This window comes from Colius striatus, chromosome 21 (genome assembly GCF_028858725.1).
Source record: "Colius striatus isolate bColStr4 chromosome 21, bColStr4.1.hap1, whole genome shotgun sequence".
Lineage (NCBI taxonomy): Eukaryota > Metazoa > Chordata > Aves > Coliiformes > Coliidae > Colius > Colius striatus.
Window position 1 is genome coordinate 7889815 of NC_084779.1, and position 19131 is coordinate 7908945.

A 19131-nucleotide genomic window follows, 5' to 3' on the forward strand; every position below is an offset into this window, starting at 1 on the left:
ACTGCCCTTCTCACTGCACACACTGAGCAGTTCTCAGAGGACAATGTCTGGAAAGGCTTCCTCCTATTGCCAGAAGAAACAAATGTCTTACATGAGAGATATTGGTTGGGGAGAGAGAAGGGGGTTGGTTTTGGACTGGGTTCTGAGCATCTTTTCTCTCTTCTCCTCCCACTGCCTTTTTCTTCTCTGATTCACAAGGAAACCACAAAGCAAACTCAAGATTGAATAACACTTGGGTTTGTGAATGTTCTGGCTTTCTTTTAGGACATTTACTTCCACCCCCACTAACCTAAATCTCCATTTATCCCAGCCCAATCAATTCAGCAAACTCTAAACACAACCAGAACCTGGGCTGGCATTTAATCCCCGCTGCAGAAGCCACTGGGAGTGACCCTGATACCCAAAGGCAAACTCTAATGCTCTCCTTTGGGCTAATGCTGTTTAATCTTGTTAAACTTTTCAAACTGCTGGAACACATTGCCCTTTGTGTGAGCACAGACCTAAATGACCTTAAGTGCAGTTACTTGGTGCTTTTAGTTGCACAGGACACAGGGTGCAGCCCTCTGCCTCTGCAGGCAATGGTTCTGAATGGCAACCAGCAAGACATGGATGTGACCCTCCACTTCTGTACCTTGTCATCACCACATCACCAGCAGGCTCTGCTCTGGTCCAGGGCAAAATCCAGCAGAACTAGCTAAAATCATCTTTGCCATTGTTTCTGTGAGGTATTGTACATGCTTTAGCTTGCATCTGCTCAATATTGGGACTAAAGTCTGTGGCCACTTCAGTGGCTTTCAAATCCCAGCCTCAGATCATCAGCTCTGAAGTGAGATCAATTCCCTGTCTAACAAAGGAGAGTAGGGACAATTCTGGTAATGCTCATTTACAAGGTCTGGATAATACAGCCATGCACAACTCTGACAGGGAAGGCTGAAGAATCTTCTGAACAACACTGGATATAGCTCCTGTGTTCTAGCAAATGCTCCCTGTCCCTGTGAAACAGGTTCTTCTGCTCAGAGCTGAGTAGGAGTGATGACACATCAAAGGCTTTGCTTATGCAATCCTTAGGGCCAGGAGCTAACTCACTGCACTGCAGCCTGGGGTGGCACAGGGGCTGTGCTGTGTTCCATGAGCTGCCTGGCCACTTGCTGGAGAGTCCAGTGCTTTCTGAAGGAATGCTCTGGCATGTGCTGATTAACCAGAGACAAACACCTCATGGGGCAGTGTTGCAAGTGACAATACTCCATCCTGCAAGGAAAAGATGGGACCAATCTATTCTGCTTCCACCACTTTGAAAATGAGCTGCTTTGACTTTTAAGCTTCACAGTAAGATCTGAACCCAGCTGGAAACAGAGTGAAAGCTTTCCAATGAAAGGTCTCTTTGGAATTCCGAGTCACTGCAGTTTCTTTCACCCATTTTTCAACCCATCCCACTTCTGAAATAAAAACTGGGGACAAAAACCCCCCCTAGAGCAAGTGCTGCAAAGGTGCACTGCTGATCCCTCACCCAGCTCCAGAGCAGCCCAGCCCTGCCCTGGGAACTGGCTCTGCCCTGCAGATTAACCTGTCACACCAATGGGGCCAAGGACTGACTTCTCTAATAAGAGCTGGCAAGCCTAAGAAAGATTTCACACCCTTCCTCCCATGAATGGGGAAGAAGCTTTCAATTAGGAACACTGCCTATTCCTTAATCATCTCCTTTGTCTGTGTGGTTATTAATATCTTCACATGAGCAGTCAAGCCATGGGCTATGTTTTTCTGTTCTCATTTTGGCTACTACTTAGTGCTTACAAAACACACACAGGAGCCACACCTTTAGAAACACAAGGAAAGCAAAGGATGCTGTTGTTGGCACTGTTTGAAGTGGCATCTGCATTCTCCAAGCTTACTGAAACTCCCATGTACTCAACAGCACATCATGTCACAGGGTGACTGTCACAGCTCCACTGAGTTTAAGTAGGTCAGGCAGGTAAAGAGTGAGAGAAGCAAAGACAGGCAGGGGAGAGGTAATGTGACCCAAGGAAGTCAAACAAAAGGTCATCACCTAAACCCAAAACAGAATTGATCTGCCTGGTCTCTCATCTGGTCCCTCACACTGCCTGCCAGAGAAGTAAGAGCCTCTGCAAAGCAAAGGTAATCATCAATAAGCAAACAGCAAGTAATGTGTCCTGCAATGAGACTGGAAGCTGTTGTTCTCCAGCCTGCAGCTTGTCTAGAGTGGACCCATGTCATATAACAATAAGCATGTAGACAGTGTGGTGAATGGTTCAGGCAATGCTGAGGAGAAGCCCATGTCCTGGCTACCTTGCACCTGCATGTCTAGGTTTTGGCCTTTAAGTAAGAACAGGAGAAAAGTCAAAGGTAGGAGGAATCCTCAACACCTCCATAACGTCAGGTGACTGCATTGCATTGTCCTTGCTGACCACTGACCTCTCTTCTCTGCCCATACATTAATAACCAGAGCTAAAGCACTCCAGATGTTGGCACTAGCCCTGCAGACTGGGGTTCTCAGTGTGTGACACATCATGGCCCATCTCTGGCTGAGATGGGATGAAAGGATGCCATCCCTGGCAGAGCAGCTGTCTCCTTCAGACAGGCATCCCCAGGCAGCAGGGTCACAGCATCTCTGAGATGCTTTGCACAGCCACTCACAGCTGCCCATCAGACAGGGAGATCCACCAGTGCAGAGGCAGCAGGCAGAGCCATGCTATTTCTAGCAGCTATGGCTTAAGTGAATATATCTCCATCCACTGGAATGAAGATTCAACTGCTTCTGGTTTAATCAATGAAAGCCTTGTTTGCCTTGGGAAGCAGGACCACTGGCAGCCCAGTGCTTCAAAAGGCATGTGCACTTCAGCTTAACAAAGGGAATACCTCCCCACCTGCTTTGTTCAAAGAGAGGGGATGTAACTGTGCTGAGCTAAGGAAAACCACATCTGCATTCAGCTCATACAAGCTGCTGGCAAGCTGGGCTGGGTACCCACCTGTGGTGTGAACATGATAGCCATCCAACAGCAAGCCACGGGCTCACCACGTGCCAGGCCAAGGATGCAGCTACCTGCCACGCTTTTGGGCTGCATTTTGGATGGTGAGTGGTGGCAAGGGAAGAGTTCATGGCCTCTACTAGCAGGCAGGTTGTGCTTAGAAGCCCTGAGCCATGGCCAGCTCATTGAGAAGTCTCTGAAGACCCCTGTTTCCCCCAAGGGCAGGGAGCCCAGCAGGTCTGACAGAGGTATGGCCAGTGGAAATCTTGTCAGCATCATCCCCACAGCTGACAGCCCCTCACTGCAAAGGGAAGGTGAGAGTGCACACCCCTGAACGAGATCTCTTGGAAAGAAAGAGGCCAAGGAGACAGTTCATGTGGGGAGGAGTGCCTGGCTTTGATTTGAGGCTGAATCAAGGCCAAGCCACAGCCCTGGATTCTCAATCACTGAGCTCACAGGAGAACAACGGCCAAAACCTCCTCAGAACTGGTGACTGTGACACATCAACCCCAAAGGCCTTAAATCCAACCTTCCACCCAACCCAGAACCAAAAGCATTTCGACCTGGCAGTGTGCATCTGAACCACCTCAAGGGCTGAGTCTCCAACGGGACTTTGCCTCCATCTGAGACACAGGGATGGTCCAGCAGCACTGCAGAAGCACCACATGTCCCTGGAGGACATGCAGAACAACACCCAGTGCCCAGGTTGCTGTGTTCTTGGGTTTCACCTTTCTGAAGCTGTGTGCAGTGATTAGTTCATCCCCAGCTCTGCAGCAGAAGGGAAGGTTCACTCTGCTTGCCAAGCCCTCACCACAAGCTTTGCTCTGTTTTGTGGAGGGTTTCTGAATCCCTGGCCTGTCATCACAGGGTCTCTCTGATCCTTCCCAAAGCTTTGATATCAGCCTGCAAATGGCCACAAAAACCAAGACCTGTTGCTACTAAATTTCTGCTTCCTTTTCTGCTCAGAAGTGACACAGCAGAACACAGCTCCTGCCTTGCATTCCTCCCAGCCCACAGGAAAACATCACTCAGAGGAGAAGCAAAACATCAGAGGGAACTTGCACAAGGCCAAACTGCAGCATGGACCCAGGGGCTGGAGAAAGGGAACCAGCAAAACCAGCCATAAGGTGAGCACTAACCCACACCTTCACACCTTGGCTGGGAAAGGTCCTGCTTCAAAGAGCAGAGGGAAATCGAGGGTCAGGGCAAGGAAAAGGCTTCCTCTCTTTAAATGGCACACATGCATCATCTATGCCATTGATTTCCTTCCATCCCCCTCCCATTGCCTCTCCTGTAATTAAATAATCACAAAGATGGTTTTGAAACCTCCCCACAGCAGCCTGGGCAAAGGTCTGAGCTGGCTTCAGCTGCACCTCATGGCCCCAAGGGGAGAACCCACCTCATGGCCTGTGGGGTGGGAGAACAAGGTGAGGAGAGCTCCTGTTTGGAGGGTAGTGAGCAAGTAGGGCTTGGTCTATGAGCTGCTACATTGCCTGGCCCTTGAACCCTACAGTCTGGGGTGCCCCAAAGCATCTGGTCACAAGAACATGGTTGCCACTGCTCTCTAAGAAACCAAGATGCTTGTTTGCACTCCTCTTGGGAGCTTGAGTGCCATGGAACTGCAGCTGGTTCAGTTTTGCTTTGCAGAGCCTGTGATCAACCTGGTCTGCAGCCAGGGAATGGAAAGTGAATCTCCTGTCAGGTCTCCCTGGCTTTGTGACAGGACCTGCTCCATCTTCCTCCCATCAACCCTGGGGCATGTGGTTCAGGCTGAAGCACTTGTCTGTGGTTGAATGCAGCCAAGGCTCTGCTTCATTTAGAGGTGACTCGTCCCTCTGGTCAAAACAGCTGAGATTTACTCTGGCCCAGATAAATCTATTTATAGTAAGTGTTATGCTAATTCCATAGGCAGGTCTGATCCACTTTACTCACTGGAGCAATAATGCCTTCTGCTACCTGTTCCTTTCAACAGCTTCTGTGCAGTCAGCACCCATTTGCTCTGTGAACCATCAGCTCTTGTACAGGGTAGATGTGTGCTTGCCCTTGCCTCCCTTTGCACTGGGCCATGCAGCACTCCATCCCTGCAGCCCTGCTCACCTCCCTCTGCACATTGCTGGCTCAGCCTCAGACCTACACTGTGTGTTGGATAAGTGGAAGAAACCTTGGTAAAAACAGATGATGGAGGTAATCTTAAAGCCACTCACACTGAAGTCACTTTCAAAAACAAATGAATTGCTTTTATTACCTTGTCTGGGGTCCCTGTTACCATCTGGAGAGAGGAATTCATTCACTGTCACTCCTGTGAGCGTGGAGGGGATTTTACTCATCATCAAAATGCATCTGTCTTTGGGCTAAATGGGACCAATTGCTTAATGGCAATACAAGAGCTGTTTTTAGTGGTCTGAGTCTCCTATTTTTGTCTCAGGATAATGGAATAAGCTGTACTTCTAATCTTGACCAAAATCTCTTTACAGATGGCTCTAAGCATGATGCAGATGTGGAAGGCCCTGCCAATGCTTTTTGATCCTGGGAGCACGAGAGTTTGCTGCAGTAAAAAGCTGAGGAGGAAGAGCAGAAGCTCAGCTGATGTGACACTGCAATGGTTCTGAGGTGCAGGGTCCTCACCTCTCTCCTCATTGTTTCTTCTTCATTTGCAAAAGCTCCACTCAAGATTTGCCTTTCCCTTTCTGACCCCACTGATTGCTCAAAATCTATCAAATCTATCAGCAAATCTGTCACCAAATCTGTCAGCTCCAGCTCCTTTCCTGGTGCAGAACTACAAGTAGCCAGCAGATTCAACTCTTTGCTCCTTGCAAAGTCCCAGGGGGCAGTACAGTTAGAGACTGCTGGCTTGGCTGGCTCCAAGATGCAGTTTGGATCACTGGTTTGCTAAGAGCAAGCTCCTACAGCCAGCAAGTGACATCATCAGCTGCTGTTAAGAGCAGGCAGAAGGTCTCAGCACAGCTTTTGAACACTACAAGAATCTCCAAGTAGACAATTAAAACACCAAAGTACATGGAGACACGACAAACACGTTGCCCACAGCTGGGACTCACTGGCACATCAACACAGATGCTTTCCTGCTCTTTGCTGCTCTGTTTTCATGGAGGTCAGATGCAGGTGCACAGCTCCTAAAACCATTTCCAGCATGTTTTCTCATAGCTGAAGAGATTCTGTGCCTCAGCTTAGTTCTAGCCTTGGTGACTGTGTTCACACCATTTGGCACAGTACAGAAATACCCAAGTCCCTGTCTGAAACGTGCTACAGGTCAGTTGATGTCTCTCATCCTTCTGCTGAGAGGATGGAGGTGGATGCTCCATGGAGACAGAGTTTTGAAGCAAGCTAAAGAAGACTTCATCTTTTGGTTGCATGGTGTTCCAGTGACTTTAAATCAGTATATTAATACTTAGGAAAACCTGACAGCTCTGTTCAGCACATATGTAACAGAGAGGGCTTTCATGCACTCTGCTGTGTACACACAAGCACAGGCTCCTTCCACTATTGCTTCTGTGTCCAAATTATGATTCTATGACTCTGTAACAGGAGCCACTGGAGCTTCTTGCAGTGCTTCAGCTCAGCAGGGACTGTCCCCACACCATGAATTCTCCATTACTGCTTTCTGATAGCTACTCTGAGCATCTCTAGAATCAAGGCACTAAGCAACTTGAACCAGCTTTGAGAAGGGCATTGGATTAGATGACCTCCAGAGGTCTCTTCCAACCTAAATTACTCTAGGATTTAATGGCTTAAGGATGAAATCCTTCCTTAGCTCTTTTAATGCATTCCTTATGTAATGTATCTCATGGGTAACAGGTTTCCCTCAGCTTCTCTTTTGGAACCCACAGCCAAATCGTCGAGGAGACAACAGCAACTCCAGCATCTGCATCTGTCACCATCCAGTGCTGCTTGATCTGCAGGTTGGAATGTGTTACATAAAGCAGAGAGGAAATACTACACAGAAGGCACTTTTTTCACCACTCATCATTACAGCCTAAGGGGGGAAACGCTGACAGAAGTTGCAGCAAACCATTTCCTACTTCTGCCCCTACTCCTGAAGCAGATGGAGATAAAAGGGAAGCAGCCCAACAATGTCCCAGTGCTGTTGATATCCCAGCATTGCTATTTCAGTGTGTGTGAAAAGGAAGAGCCCATTAGCAAACTGACTTGGTGAGGACTGGGAGGTCAGGTCAGGAAATAGTATTGAACAGACTCCTTCCCTAGGGTAGTGTCTCTTCTCTGCACAGCCTTTTTTGGTGGTTTCAGATCTGCAGTGTAGAGATGTTTGTGCAAACCATGGTAAAACCAGGGAGGAACATCAGCCTCTTGGGGATCCTACAGGCTGACTGACAGTAAATCTGACAGCTGACCTCAAAAAGGCACCATCCTAAGGGCAAAGGGGGTTTTCTGCTTGCCAGGGCAGCCAGGGCTACCCATTTCTTGTATAAGGTTGTGCTTGTCCCCTTCTGTCCACTGAAAGTCATTTCTCAGCTCAAATGCTGAGCTGAGCACCTGCAAGTGATGTATCCTCAGTGCAGCCCATTTCATGGGCCAGCTAATGCTGATGAATTGGCAGAGCAACTGACAAAGAGCATCTGCAACCTACACACAGCAACTTCCATCTTCAGCTCATCAGAGCATGGCACTACTTCTGCTGATGGCTGGTAACTGTGATCAGACTGAGGGCATCCCTTCCCTTCTGTTCTGAATAGCCCTTTGGCAGAAGCTCCTGGAATGACACCCACAAGAGGGGTATGCAAGAGAGCTCTTTGACACCCACAAGAGGGATATGCAAGAGAGCTCTTTGGGTTCTGGAGAAGAAAACCTCATCCAGAGACTCCTCATGGGCCGAGGAGGTGAGGTGGCAGAGAGCACAACACACCTGACAGTCCCACTGCACTCTGCAGGCAGAGGATCACTCAACAGGACTTCTGGCTCTTGCTTTGTGCTTACCAGGGCCTGCTATGTCTCACACACAGGGAGGCAACCTTCCTTATTTGGCCTCCTTGAGCTGGTTCATCCATCAGACAAGTTCCACCAGCAGGACTCCAGTGAGACACTTGCCTGGAAACAGGCACACTGGTGATGACACACTCTCCAGCCTCAGCCCTCCATCAGGTGGGTCTCTTGTACCTTCCTGTGAATGCTGCCTTTTCTTCCCTAAACACTTTGATTCTTCTTCCTAAGTGACTTCAGAGCATGAGGCTCCTCTGATGACATTTGCTTGCTTGCTTTTACAAGCCAAATGGGTTTATCAAACACTTCTGTCTTCCCCCTGAGCGAACTCAGCAGCATCCGTTTACCAACACGGCTGGAGGAGTTCCAGCAGGCTTTGTGGACACTTCCCCTAGCCCATAGTTTAGCTCAACCCACCCTCCCCCAGCAAGGATCTCTTTCAGCACTAAATGCTCCTTGTTTCTTTTTTCTCTCCCTCCCCTGGGCCTTGGCTCAGGACTGGAGCTCCCCAACCTCTATGCTGCCTTTGTCTCCCTCTGAAAGGCTTTTCCTGTGCCGTGTCCTGCCAACCACAGCAAAGGTCTTGCCCTCCCTGGCAGCAGGAGTGCTGAAAATGCTGACTGGCCTGAGGGAGAGTCTTTGCCCCTTCCTTTGCCCTGGCACAGCTGGATGTCTCTTGCACCCTCTCAGAGGTCCAAACCATTTGGGCTGGAAGAGACTTTTAAGATCATCGAGTCCAGCCTTTGTCCCAGCCCTATCAACCACTAGAAATGTCTCTCACTGTGTCCCAGTGCCACAAAACAAGTGGTTTACCTCTGCAGAGTACTGATACCAGCAACACAACCCTTTCCTACAGGGAGGAGAGTTGGATGGCTTTGCCACTTCAGCTGCATGGAAGCTTGCAGGGGGAAATGGGAGTGTAGAGACACTGCCCATCCCTTGCTTTCCTTTCTTTCCCTTGAGCACTGGGCATGGCCCCAGTTTTCTAGTTCTGCCTTCCTCTTACACCTCTCCAGAGGCAACAGAACTTCTGTGATGTGACTTTGGTTCTCATGGAAAGGATTAGTGCCTCAGTCATCAAGCTTTAGAGAAGGACACTTGAGTGTAGACAGCAGGATTTGCTTGCTCTGCTCTCTGTGGCCATCTGATGGCTTGTCACACCCCTTTGAGCTAGTAAACCATTCCTGCAGGGAGAACATTACTGTGCTGCTCCATACCTGATGCTGCCTTGGACCCTGCTCTGGAGATAGGATGGTGAGGTTCACACACAAGGAGGAAATTCCCCAGCTCACACAAAAAGCCAAAGTGCTTCCCAGCAGGAATCACTGGGCAGCAAACAGGGACCAGTGCTGCCTGCAGCAAAAGTTAATGCATCTTCTGTATTGGATGATGTGGCCCAGCCATAGGAGAACAAAGCTGGGATTGTAAAAAGCAGAAAAAGAATCGAAGCACAAAGTCAAGGGTCAGAACAACAGGGTTCAGCCCTGTGGGATGCACAGCCTTCACCCTCCACACTGAAAGTTTAGCTAGACAGCTCCACTTCTGCACTTCTTGGCATCTCACACCTTCAGAACTGCAGGTAAAAGAGAAGGATGGAGCACTGGACTATGAGTAACTGGACACAAGCAAAGGCTGAAGTCCATGAGGCTCCATGCTACAGCATCTCGACCCCTGAGAGCAGCTTTTTCCCATCCCACCGACATACACACAGCTTGGAGTGTTCCAGTGTCTCAGTCCTGTTTACCAGTCTGGCACTGTCCCACAGCTTTATGCATGATCTCTGAATTCAGATGAGTCAGTGGAGCTTGTGTTATCCCAAACTCCTCAACTCAGTCTGGAAGAACTGGTTTTCTTACACTCTTTGAACACTTCAGGCAGGCGCCTTTGCCAGCGTCAGCTCGCTGCCTTCTCCTCCTCCAGCCTCCAGGTACCAGAGCACCATCTGAAGTGCCAGCCTGCAGATGGTGCAAGCAAGAAAAGCCAGGAAGAGTGTGGGGAGAGAAGTGTGTGGGAAGTGTGGGGTGGGAAGGGAAGGGAAGGGAACGGGGCCTCTTGCTCTGTCGGTGTTATCACAGCGGCTGTTTCCTGCATCCTGGGGCGAGGTCGCTGTGCAGGGACAAATCCATCCTTCCTGCCAAAGCCTGGGCTTATCAGACACAACAAAGGGCTGATATTCTCACAAGAAACTGAGCTGTGGGAAGCTGCATTGTTTCACTGAGCTGGAGTGAAGCAGGAGCAAGTGACATGCAATAGCCATAGTTCAGAATAGCTCTGGAGAGGAGTCTCCTGCCTTACCCCAGCACTGCCAGTGGAGTGGGACCATGCTGATGGTCCAACCAGTGTTCTTCTCAAGTTCAGGGGCATTAAAGGACCTCAGAACATGCCACAGGTGTGTCTACTTGCATAACCTAACTCTCCTTTGTCATAGGAATACAGATGAGCCTCTTTTAGCTGCTCCCTATGCCCATGGAGACACTTGACTGTAGCAATATAGTCTGTGAAATCTACACACATAGTGAGTGTATTCTCAGCCCAATGGGTAAGAGATTTAGCAGACAAAACCATAGGTCAGTGTCCTCTGTGTGCTGTTGAACACAGACTGGCCCAGCTGACTGGATGCTGAGAAAGGACTACAAGCTGTGTGTGCTGTATGTCTGTTGTCCTGGTGCATCTGAGTGCAGGTACCTGCAGGCCACACAGCTAAACCCTGTTCCCATACAGTATCCTGGCACCTTATCAAGGGGCAGATGGACCCAGCCCTCAGAAACACTGCCTGTGCACACATGCACTTCCACACATGTCCACACACGCTGCTTCTATTAGAGGTGGCATTTAATGAAGAGTATGGCAATCACTAAGCCCTGCTGCAGTGTGAGGGAGCAGACTGAGCATGCAGAGGATGGATTATCTCACTCTCTGATATTATATAATCTGTTTAGACTGTGCCACTTGACGCTTATTTAAGGAATGAATGAGCACTCTGCTCTGGGATGTGCCACCCATGGGTTCTGACATCATCCCTTTAACCCACTGTCAGCAATATCCTGCTTTGCTCCCTCACTATAGCCAGTAAAAGTTCTGTACTAGAAAGATCATACATGTGTGTGCTATTCCACAGCAAATTAAGTGATGGTTGACCATATCAGAGCAGCAGAACGTTCTCCACCTCCCTCAAGAAAAGGCCTGGCATGTAAGCAAAACCAACTTCTCCCCTAGATAAGGTGAAAGGAGACAAGAGCCTGATGTGTGTGTGGGCACACTGCTGTAAATGCACCACCCTGCATTCAGTCAGGGCTTTGGGCTCTTGAGAACACACATCAGACCTGCCCTTTGTTTTTGTCCTGGCCTGTCCTTGCTTCCTGTGAGTGTGTGGAATGAATTCCCTGTACAAAACAAGAGGCCAGAGGAGACAGCAATGTCTGCAGATGTGCTGCTTTAAAACAAACCCTCTCCAGGGAGCCAAAACGTGCACCCCACCAAGGGAAAAGAATGGAACATCTTGCCAAGAGGTTTGTGTAGGGGCAATCATCTGGCCTCATCTTCTTCTTAGTGGCTCAGAGGAGCAACCAGCTCCTGCAGCAACATGCATGGCTTACTCACTGCTTCCTTGCCCTCTGCTGGCATTGTCTCAGCTGCTTTGTCAGGGCAGATACCTGCATGCTTAGGCTCTGCTCACATGCATGGGACTGGTGGCAAAGCCAGTTTCCTCACCACCAAGCATGTGCAGGAAGAAACACATAAAGACTCTTCTCTAAACCCTGCAACAGTCTCCTGCATAACCTGCCCTCTTCTCTAATCTGTTGCAATACAAGCAGAAAGAGTTTTCCTCTTCTTCTAGCAGCTCACACAATGGGCAGAACATTAAGTGTGATGCTTTTCCCATCTTGGTACGTGGCCAGCCATGATGGGTGTTGTGACCAAAGCTGTGGGCAGCTCCTCCTGGGCTCAGGGCCAGCCTGGCTGCAGCTAGGCAGGGACACAGTGGAGCTGCAGGAAACCAGCCTCCACCCTCCTTGCAGCCCAGAGGACTTGCTGGCAGGTAAAGCTCTCCATCTTCCCCAGTGGCCACAAGGACTGTTTCCCCCAAGTTACCATTGTGTTAGCAGAGAGCCAAGTAGACTCTGGGTTGCTTTCCCTTCCTTTCCTCCAGCCTCACTTTTAAAGCAAGCTTGACATTAGACAGGAACCACATTCATTATGGGAAGAGCTAAAACTCTGGGTGTGCAACAAACACTCAGGAGTTAGCAGTCAGGAATGACTGTGTCTGAAATCAGAACACAGCTCCCATACAGAGCTCCAGGGAAATACCCTGTCTCCAAAACTAAACCAAACTTGGATTGCAGGTCTGTTTCCAGGGCTTGTTTCTTTATCCCAGCTGAACTTACAAAGCTAAGCAGTAGCCTGGTTCTGAAAGCAAAGCCAGTGCTTAGGAAGCCAGAAAAGCTCATGGTTCCACTGTGGTGTTCCTGCAGCAATGCTGTGGCTGAAATGTCACAGTGGTATGAAACCAGGCTTCAAAGGGGCTGTCACAGCTTCATAAAAGCTTGGGCTTGATTCCAAAGCTCCTGTGCCTGACTTTCATTCCCCCCTCCCATCCCCACTCTTCCACTGCCCCCTGAGGACAGAGCAGTTGAGGATGCTCAGAGTCAAGGCTTTATGGGGTCAGCAGGTTCAGGTAGCTTTTAGGTGCAGGAATTAACATGAACTTCTTTTGCAACGAGCACAGGAAACTGCTGAGCAGTGTGGAAACCATCACCAGCCCTGTGCACGTGAACAGGGGCTAGGCATGTGTGTCTGACCTGACAAACTATGCAAGGCAGCACAGCACAGCCCAGGGACAGCTGCAGCCAGACCCAAAGTCACTCTGGTAGCTCTGGTTACAGGTCTCAGCCTTCAGGCTGCCCCCAGCCTCAAATAATACAGTGCACACACTTTCCAGCCTGAGTTATCTGTTACCCTGGTGAGCCCTAATACCAAAGGGAAGGACTTCAACTGCCTTATATCCATCATGAACTGTAGCAGGGTCTCTCAGCTCACTGTACCTGTGTTAGTAACTCCAGGATACCAGAACATACTGTTTAACTGGAGAAAGGGACTTGCAAGATCCCCCAGCATGTATTTAACTAACTCAGGAGCTGCAGGGGAATTTACAGTGCCCTGATCTGTGCATTAGCAGATGAGACAGTTGCTTTATTCCTTATCCAGTGATTATAGGTCAAAGCTGCTGAACTGCCCTACTGACCGTGCAGAACTTTGCAAAAGCACCCAGATGAATGGAGACTCTCACTGATCACGTTGGTAACGTGCAACAAGCTCCATCTCGGGATGTCTGGGACAGGGGACAGCCAGCCAGAGAAAACACACTGTTCAAGCTCCTCCAGGCAAAGGATTCTCCCCCAGGCTGTTGCATCCCTTCTCTCTGAGCAGACTAGAGAGCAGCCTTGATGGTGCCACTGAGATCAAAAATCCCAGCCTGGCTGCAGAGATATGCACTGCCCTCCTGTGCACATGATGAGAGGAAGGTAAAGGGATGGCTGGGAGAGGTCCCTGGTGTGCAGAGCAGCAGGAGCTTGCCCTCCTTTGTAGCCCTTCTCCCCTCAGAGCCCAGTGCTGGAATGCCACACTTCGCTACCTAAAGGGATCACCACAAATGAATGGTGAATCAGCCAGTGCTGATGGCAGCACCTCACTGATGCTTTGTCATCATAAACTATTACACAGGCTCTTGACTCAGATACACAGTGTGACCCTTCCATCCTGTCTCTCTCCCTAAGCCAAGGAAAATGAAACAGAAGAGCTGTTGAAATGGATAAAAGGGACTTCCCCAGTCACACAATTGCTGAGTGCCAAAGCAAACAGCAGCCCTCAGCCTCTGGACTCCCCATTCTCCACTCCAGCTAGCAGACAGCCTGGGTTCTCTTCAGATGAAGGCTCGACACCATGGTTTCCCTGACTACACATTCAGATCTGCCCACAGTCATGCACCCTCCTAAGGATGTCAGGACTCAAATGGCAGTTTTGATGACAGGGATCCTCAGGTGAAGAGACTTCTGCTTCCACACACTTCTGTGATACCACTCAAGGATGAAAATTAACCTGTGCCACGCAAGAGTCCTGCTGTGACCTGCTGTGAATGTGATTCACCTGACACCAGAGCAGCTGGAATGCAACACAGCCTCCACTGCCAAGGAGGCCCCTTTGGGTACAGTTGTCACGACTGTAGTCTCAATATGGCACATCAGGTACAAACTGACACAAATGCACAACCTCCTAGATTAGGGCTGGACTCACCATAAACCCTGCCCCAGTGAAACCCCAGGAAAGGCCAGATTTGGTTCTGTGTTACAGACCTGAGGCCACTTTCAAGTGATGCTGAAGCAGGGAGGCTGTGAGCCAGGAGAGGGAACAAAGCCTCACTGCATCTGGAAAGCACCACACTGATGTGGAGATACACAGGGGCTGCCCAGCCAGCATGGACTGCTGCAACTGGCACAGCATCTCACCTAACTATATGGTGACACCTTTGCTCTGACTTCTCCTTTTGCAGGCTTCCCACTCTTTTGACTTGAGAAATGCAACCATAAAGAGATAAGAAAGAGAATAGACAGATAAAGACAGGTATTATGGTTGATGGAGATAATACCATGCTGCTTCTGTGATAGTATCTTCTCTCCCTCTCGTGCAACTCAAGCAGCAGCTGATCCAATTGTACTCATCAGTCTCTGATTCAAAAAGAAACCCTCTGTGTGGGTGTATCCTCACACAACCACAACCCAGCTAGGGATGATCTCTCTTACATAAGGAGCCTTGTGTAACAAGAACCAATTTCAAATCAATGTGGGTGCTCTTCTTTTGTGTGAAAATGATTTCATTGAACAGATGGAGAGTCTTTCTTTGCCCATTCTGGGTGTGATTTTGGGGAGGCTTGCCTTAGCCCACAGTGCATGGCAGTGGTGTGCAGTGTCAGCTTCCCTCGGTTCCAGCTGATGGAAATCACACAGAAGACACTGAAGGGTGGGTTTTTTTTCAGCAGAAGCAGCCTTTCCTAACCCACATCCACACAGCATGGATGCATTAAAACTGGTTATGCTGGCTTTAAACTTGTCTGATTGAATCTGTTCTCAGACATAGTGAGATCAGTTTGACTTGGGGGTTTAAATCTAGAAAGAGCCAGAACATCTTTGCTCAATGTGCTGCTTTTCCCACTTGCTTTTCCTCTGGCAAATGACAGGGTTTTTTTCTTGCATCCTTCACTGAGCTGGAATTCCAGCCCAGCACTTTTTTGTCTGCCTGATGAGAGCTGCAATAACGTGCAGACAGTGCTGCACGTTGCTAGAACAAACATCTCTGCCCATGGCCCTGGGTCACTGCTTGATGACTGTGCTGCTCCAGGGAGGCCTGTGAGCTTCTCAGCTCCTGCACTGCAGCCAGCCAAGAGGCTGCAAGGCCTGGGGGAGGTGAGGACTGGCACCCTCAGATCCAGGCATGCACATGGGCTTGTGTAGCCTAGGCCTCAATTGCAGGGCTCCCTTTTAACACAGAGTTGTCTCGGTGGCCTGGGGCTTGGATGTGTATGGAGGGATGCTGCAAGCTGGCTGCTCTCCTCCATCATGGTGGCTGTAAGGGCTCCTCCTGAGAAGATTCCAGCATCTGAGTCATTGTGCTACAGCCCAAGCACACCTCCTGGCTCAGCCCACTGACATGCAGCTTGCTCTGCAGTGGGTAACCCTGACCTCACAAGTCTCATTAACGACGTTTGTTAGTAGCAACAACTACAATAGCAACGTTAGTTTAGGAAATAACCTCTTCTTTCCCTTCCTTGTGGGAATTACCACAGAGATATTTGGGGTTTTCTGTCACCCACTGAATGCTACAGCCAGGACCAACCTCTGCAATTTGTTCTTACTCTTCCCTTGGCCTCTTGACCATGCCCAGATGAGAAGCAACGTCCCTACCTGAGCAGGGAGGAAACACAGCTAGGGGGTAAGCCTCAGGACCTGGCAGGATGCCCAAGGACTTGCAAGAATGAGCCCAATGTACTCATCTGGCACTGTTGCTTAACAGATCTGCCAGGTTAAGGGCAGTAATGGGTTCCTCTCTGCATCACTCCAGACCACTGGCTTCTGTGACTGAGTGGAACAAGTCAGAAACACGTTCCTAGAGTTCCCACTGCTAGTTAAACAGAGGGCTCTGCATGTCAGGGAGATGAAAGCCACAATATCTATTGGGGTTGTATTCAAATGTGCTAGAACTGGTCTTTCAAGGTAATTATCTCTGTTTACTGGAATTGAATATACACGTCTGTACAAGATGCCTCAGAGAAATAAGGCTTATCTAAGCAATCTGAGGATCTTTACACATTTAAACATCTCCTTTTTTCATAAAGAGAAGTTTTCTGTGTAGCAACTGGTCCCTGTCAAGTAGGAAGTAATGATGGATTGAGTCAATACCGAGTATTTATTGATTTGGAGTGTTCTGACCTGCAATTGGATTTGATTGCTAAAGTAGACTGGTGTGGTTGCCTCATTGCAGGGTGTTTAACACGGTGTTTGTTTATGCCTGTGCAATATTTTGGGGAGAGGTGGGGTTTTTTTTCTCCCTGTGTATAACAAACAGAAAACAATTTGATTATCTGGCAGGCTCACTGTTGAGGAGAAGAAACCAACTGTAAAACACAGCACAAGCCTTTGCAGGGGAGCACAAAGGGGCTCTGAGCAGCAGTGGGTGCCCTCAGGAAAGGATGCTTCCTATGGCAAGGGGCTTTAGCTATTGCTGTCTCTGTTGAGAAAGGGGATGATACATTACCTCCCCTCACCTCAGTTTTATCTAGCTCTCTGTGTGTAGCTCATCCTGTGTGGGATTGCACTTTCTGATAGTTACAACACTTTAGGGACTGGTCAGTGTGTGTTTCTTGCCATGCACCATGGAAGAAGTCCTGTCCCTTACAGGCACCCAAGAATTCTCCTGTATTACAAATAACAGTTACCAGAAGACCCAGAACAGTTGGAAGAGAAATATCCCAGGAGGCTAAATCCTGTACCCTTTGAGAAAGCCTGGAGAATTCTCTCCTGTTCTCTTCTTGTCCCAGGCCTGCTAATGTCAGTATCAGCTCACTGCTGGAGGTGTTCACAGTTTACATATTCCCCTGCTACCCATATTTCAACCCTCCTGAAATATCCAGCCTTATTTCCGCAGTCTAATCTCTTGTTCTCTCTCTAACAGGCAGACTGTGTCTGGCCATTTGGGAAATAGTTCATAATTCCACGCTTAAATAACTGGCTTTTGATAAAGGTCCAACCCAGCGCTCTGAGAGCTGTTTTGTTTGTATGGTTGGAGCAGCCAGAGCAGAGTGATGCTGCCTGCATACTGAGAGGCTTGGCCAGGAGCCCACACACACACCAAAGGCAAAATAAATAAATAAACATATCAATCAATCTTGACGTCACCAGGAAAAGGGTCACTGCCATGTGCAGCGAGACATCTGGACAGTGAAGTCACAGCGCTGGAAGGATGCCACTGAACAGTTCACATGCTCTGCAGCACAATGGGATAGAATGACAGTCAAAAAAGATCAGGGGGGGAGGTCAGATAAATTCCAATTGATGCTGAGTGAGGAGAGGTTTAAGGAAGGAGCTTCACACCTTCTGCAATCCTGTCTATGCATCTGGCTTTTTCCTGCTGAGAACCTGCCGTGACTCCCATGCCAACCAGGCACAGGGAAGAGACCAGCCTGTCATCTCACATCACACTGTCCACCACACTTTTGGAACCAGCTCTGGGACAGGAAAGAGCAGGATCTCACCCCACAACTGACATGAAAGGAGGAGGACCCTTTCCACAGCCCTACCTACTCCCATACACGGGAATACAGAAGATGCACTTGCCCAGGTACTTGTGTTACCTGCAGCTGTACACAACCACAACCACATCTTCACAAGATGACAATGGTTCAGAGCAGCCACAGTCACAGCCCACTGCAGCCTTTCATGGGAATCTTGCATTCCAAACCATCATTTTTAAATGCACTTGAAGGAAAACACCAACTGTTCCATTTAACAAACAAAAGAACGTTTTGAGAAGGTGCAACAAGAAATTCTGCAGGGAATCACAGACCCCTTGGCAACTCCTTCCCCTGTACACACAGCCAACCAACTTGCTTCTGCAGGCTATTGTCTTGCTTTCCCTCTGTCCCCATCCACGCACAACGCTGAAAGCAGCAGGAGATTGTCAGCTGTGAAAGCTCTGATCTTCCCTTTGGAGCATCGGCACATCCCAGCCCATCGGGACACCTTGCCAGGATGCTCCTGGCACAATGGAGCATCTGTACCCTAAACGTGGAGGCTTCTCTCCAGCCCTGGGCATTCCCGAAACGGCCTAATTTAAACGCAGCAGAGCCCAGACGGAGTCTTTGTTGTCACGGCCCGGATTCCTTCAACACTGCTACAAAAATCCACCCTCCGAGAGACGGGAAGGCGACCGCGCGGAGAACGAGCGTTATTTCAGCGCCCTGCTGGCTCCAGCGAGCACCGGCCGGTCCCCGCGGGGCGATGCCACCGACCCACGGACGGGCCCGGCGCCGGCTGCCGGCAGCTCCGCGTGTGCCCAGCGCCCCAGGGCCCGGCGGCGGGATGCAGCGCACCGGGGCACAACGCCCGCGGCCGGCCGCATGCCCAGCGCAGGGAAAGGCGGCCGCCTGGGCCGCTCCCCGCTTCCCACGGCCCCGGCCCGGCGCTGCCGGCTCCCCCGGGCTCACCGCGGCCACCCTCCCCCCAAAGCCACGAGCGGAGCGGGGCCGGCGGGGCCGTGGCGGCGCTTACCGGAACCGGGGCGAGTCCTTAATGCACTCCTCGAACTCCACCGTCATCCTGCCGGCTCGGCCCGCGGCGCGCTCAGCGAAGGACGCGCATCGGCCGCCGGCAGCCGGGGACGCGCGGCCGAGCGCCCGCCCCCCGCGCCCGCCGCACACGCGCCCGCCGCCGCCGCCCCGGCACGGGGAGCGCGCCCGCCGCCGCCGCCCGCCCTCCCGCCCGCCCTCCCGCGCCCGCCGCCGCCGCCCGCCCTGCCGCCCGCCCTCCCGCGCCCGCCGCCGCCCCGCCCGCCCTGCCGCCCGCCCTCCCGCGCCCGCCGCCGCCCTCCCGCCCGCCCTCCCGGCGCCGCGCCCAGCCCGTGAGCCGCCGGCCCCGCGGGTCCCCTC

The 19131-nt window shown here is 50.5% G+C and overlaps 1 protein-coding gene across 2 annotated transcripts in view; it reads right to left on the minus strand.

Annotated features, from left to right (window-relative positions):
- ACAP3 (ArfGAP with coiled-coil, ankyrin repeat and PH domains 3) overlaps positions 1-18881 on the minus strand; it is a 77432-nt gene extending 58551 nt beyond the window's left edge. For both annotated transcript variants that reach the window (XM_062012876.1, XM_062012875.1), the window contains exon 1: positions 18755-18881. In XM_062012876.1, coding sequence (XP_061868860.1) covers positions 18755-18801 — 47 coding nt within the window. In that variant the 5' untranslated portion in view covers positions 18802-18881. The remainder of the gene's footprint in view (positions 1-18754) is intronic.
- Between the last annotated feature and the right edge of the window lie 250 nt (positions 18882-19131).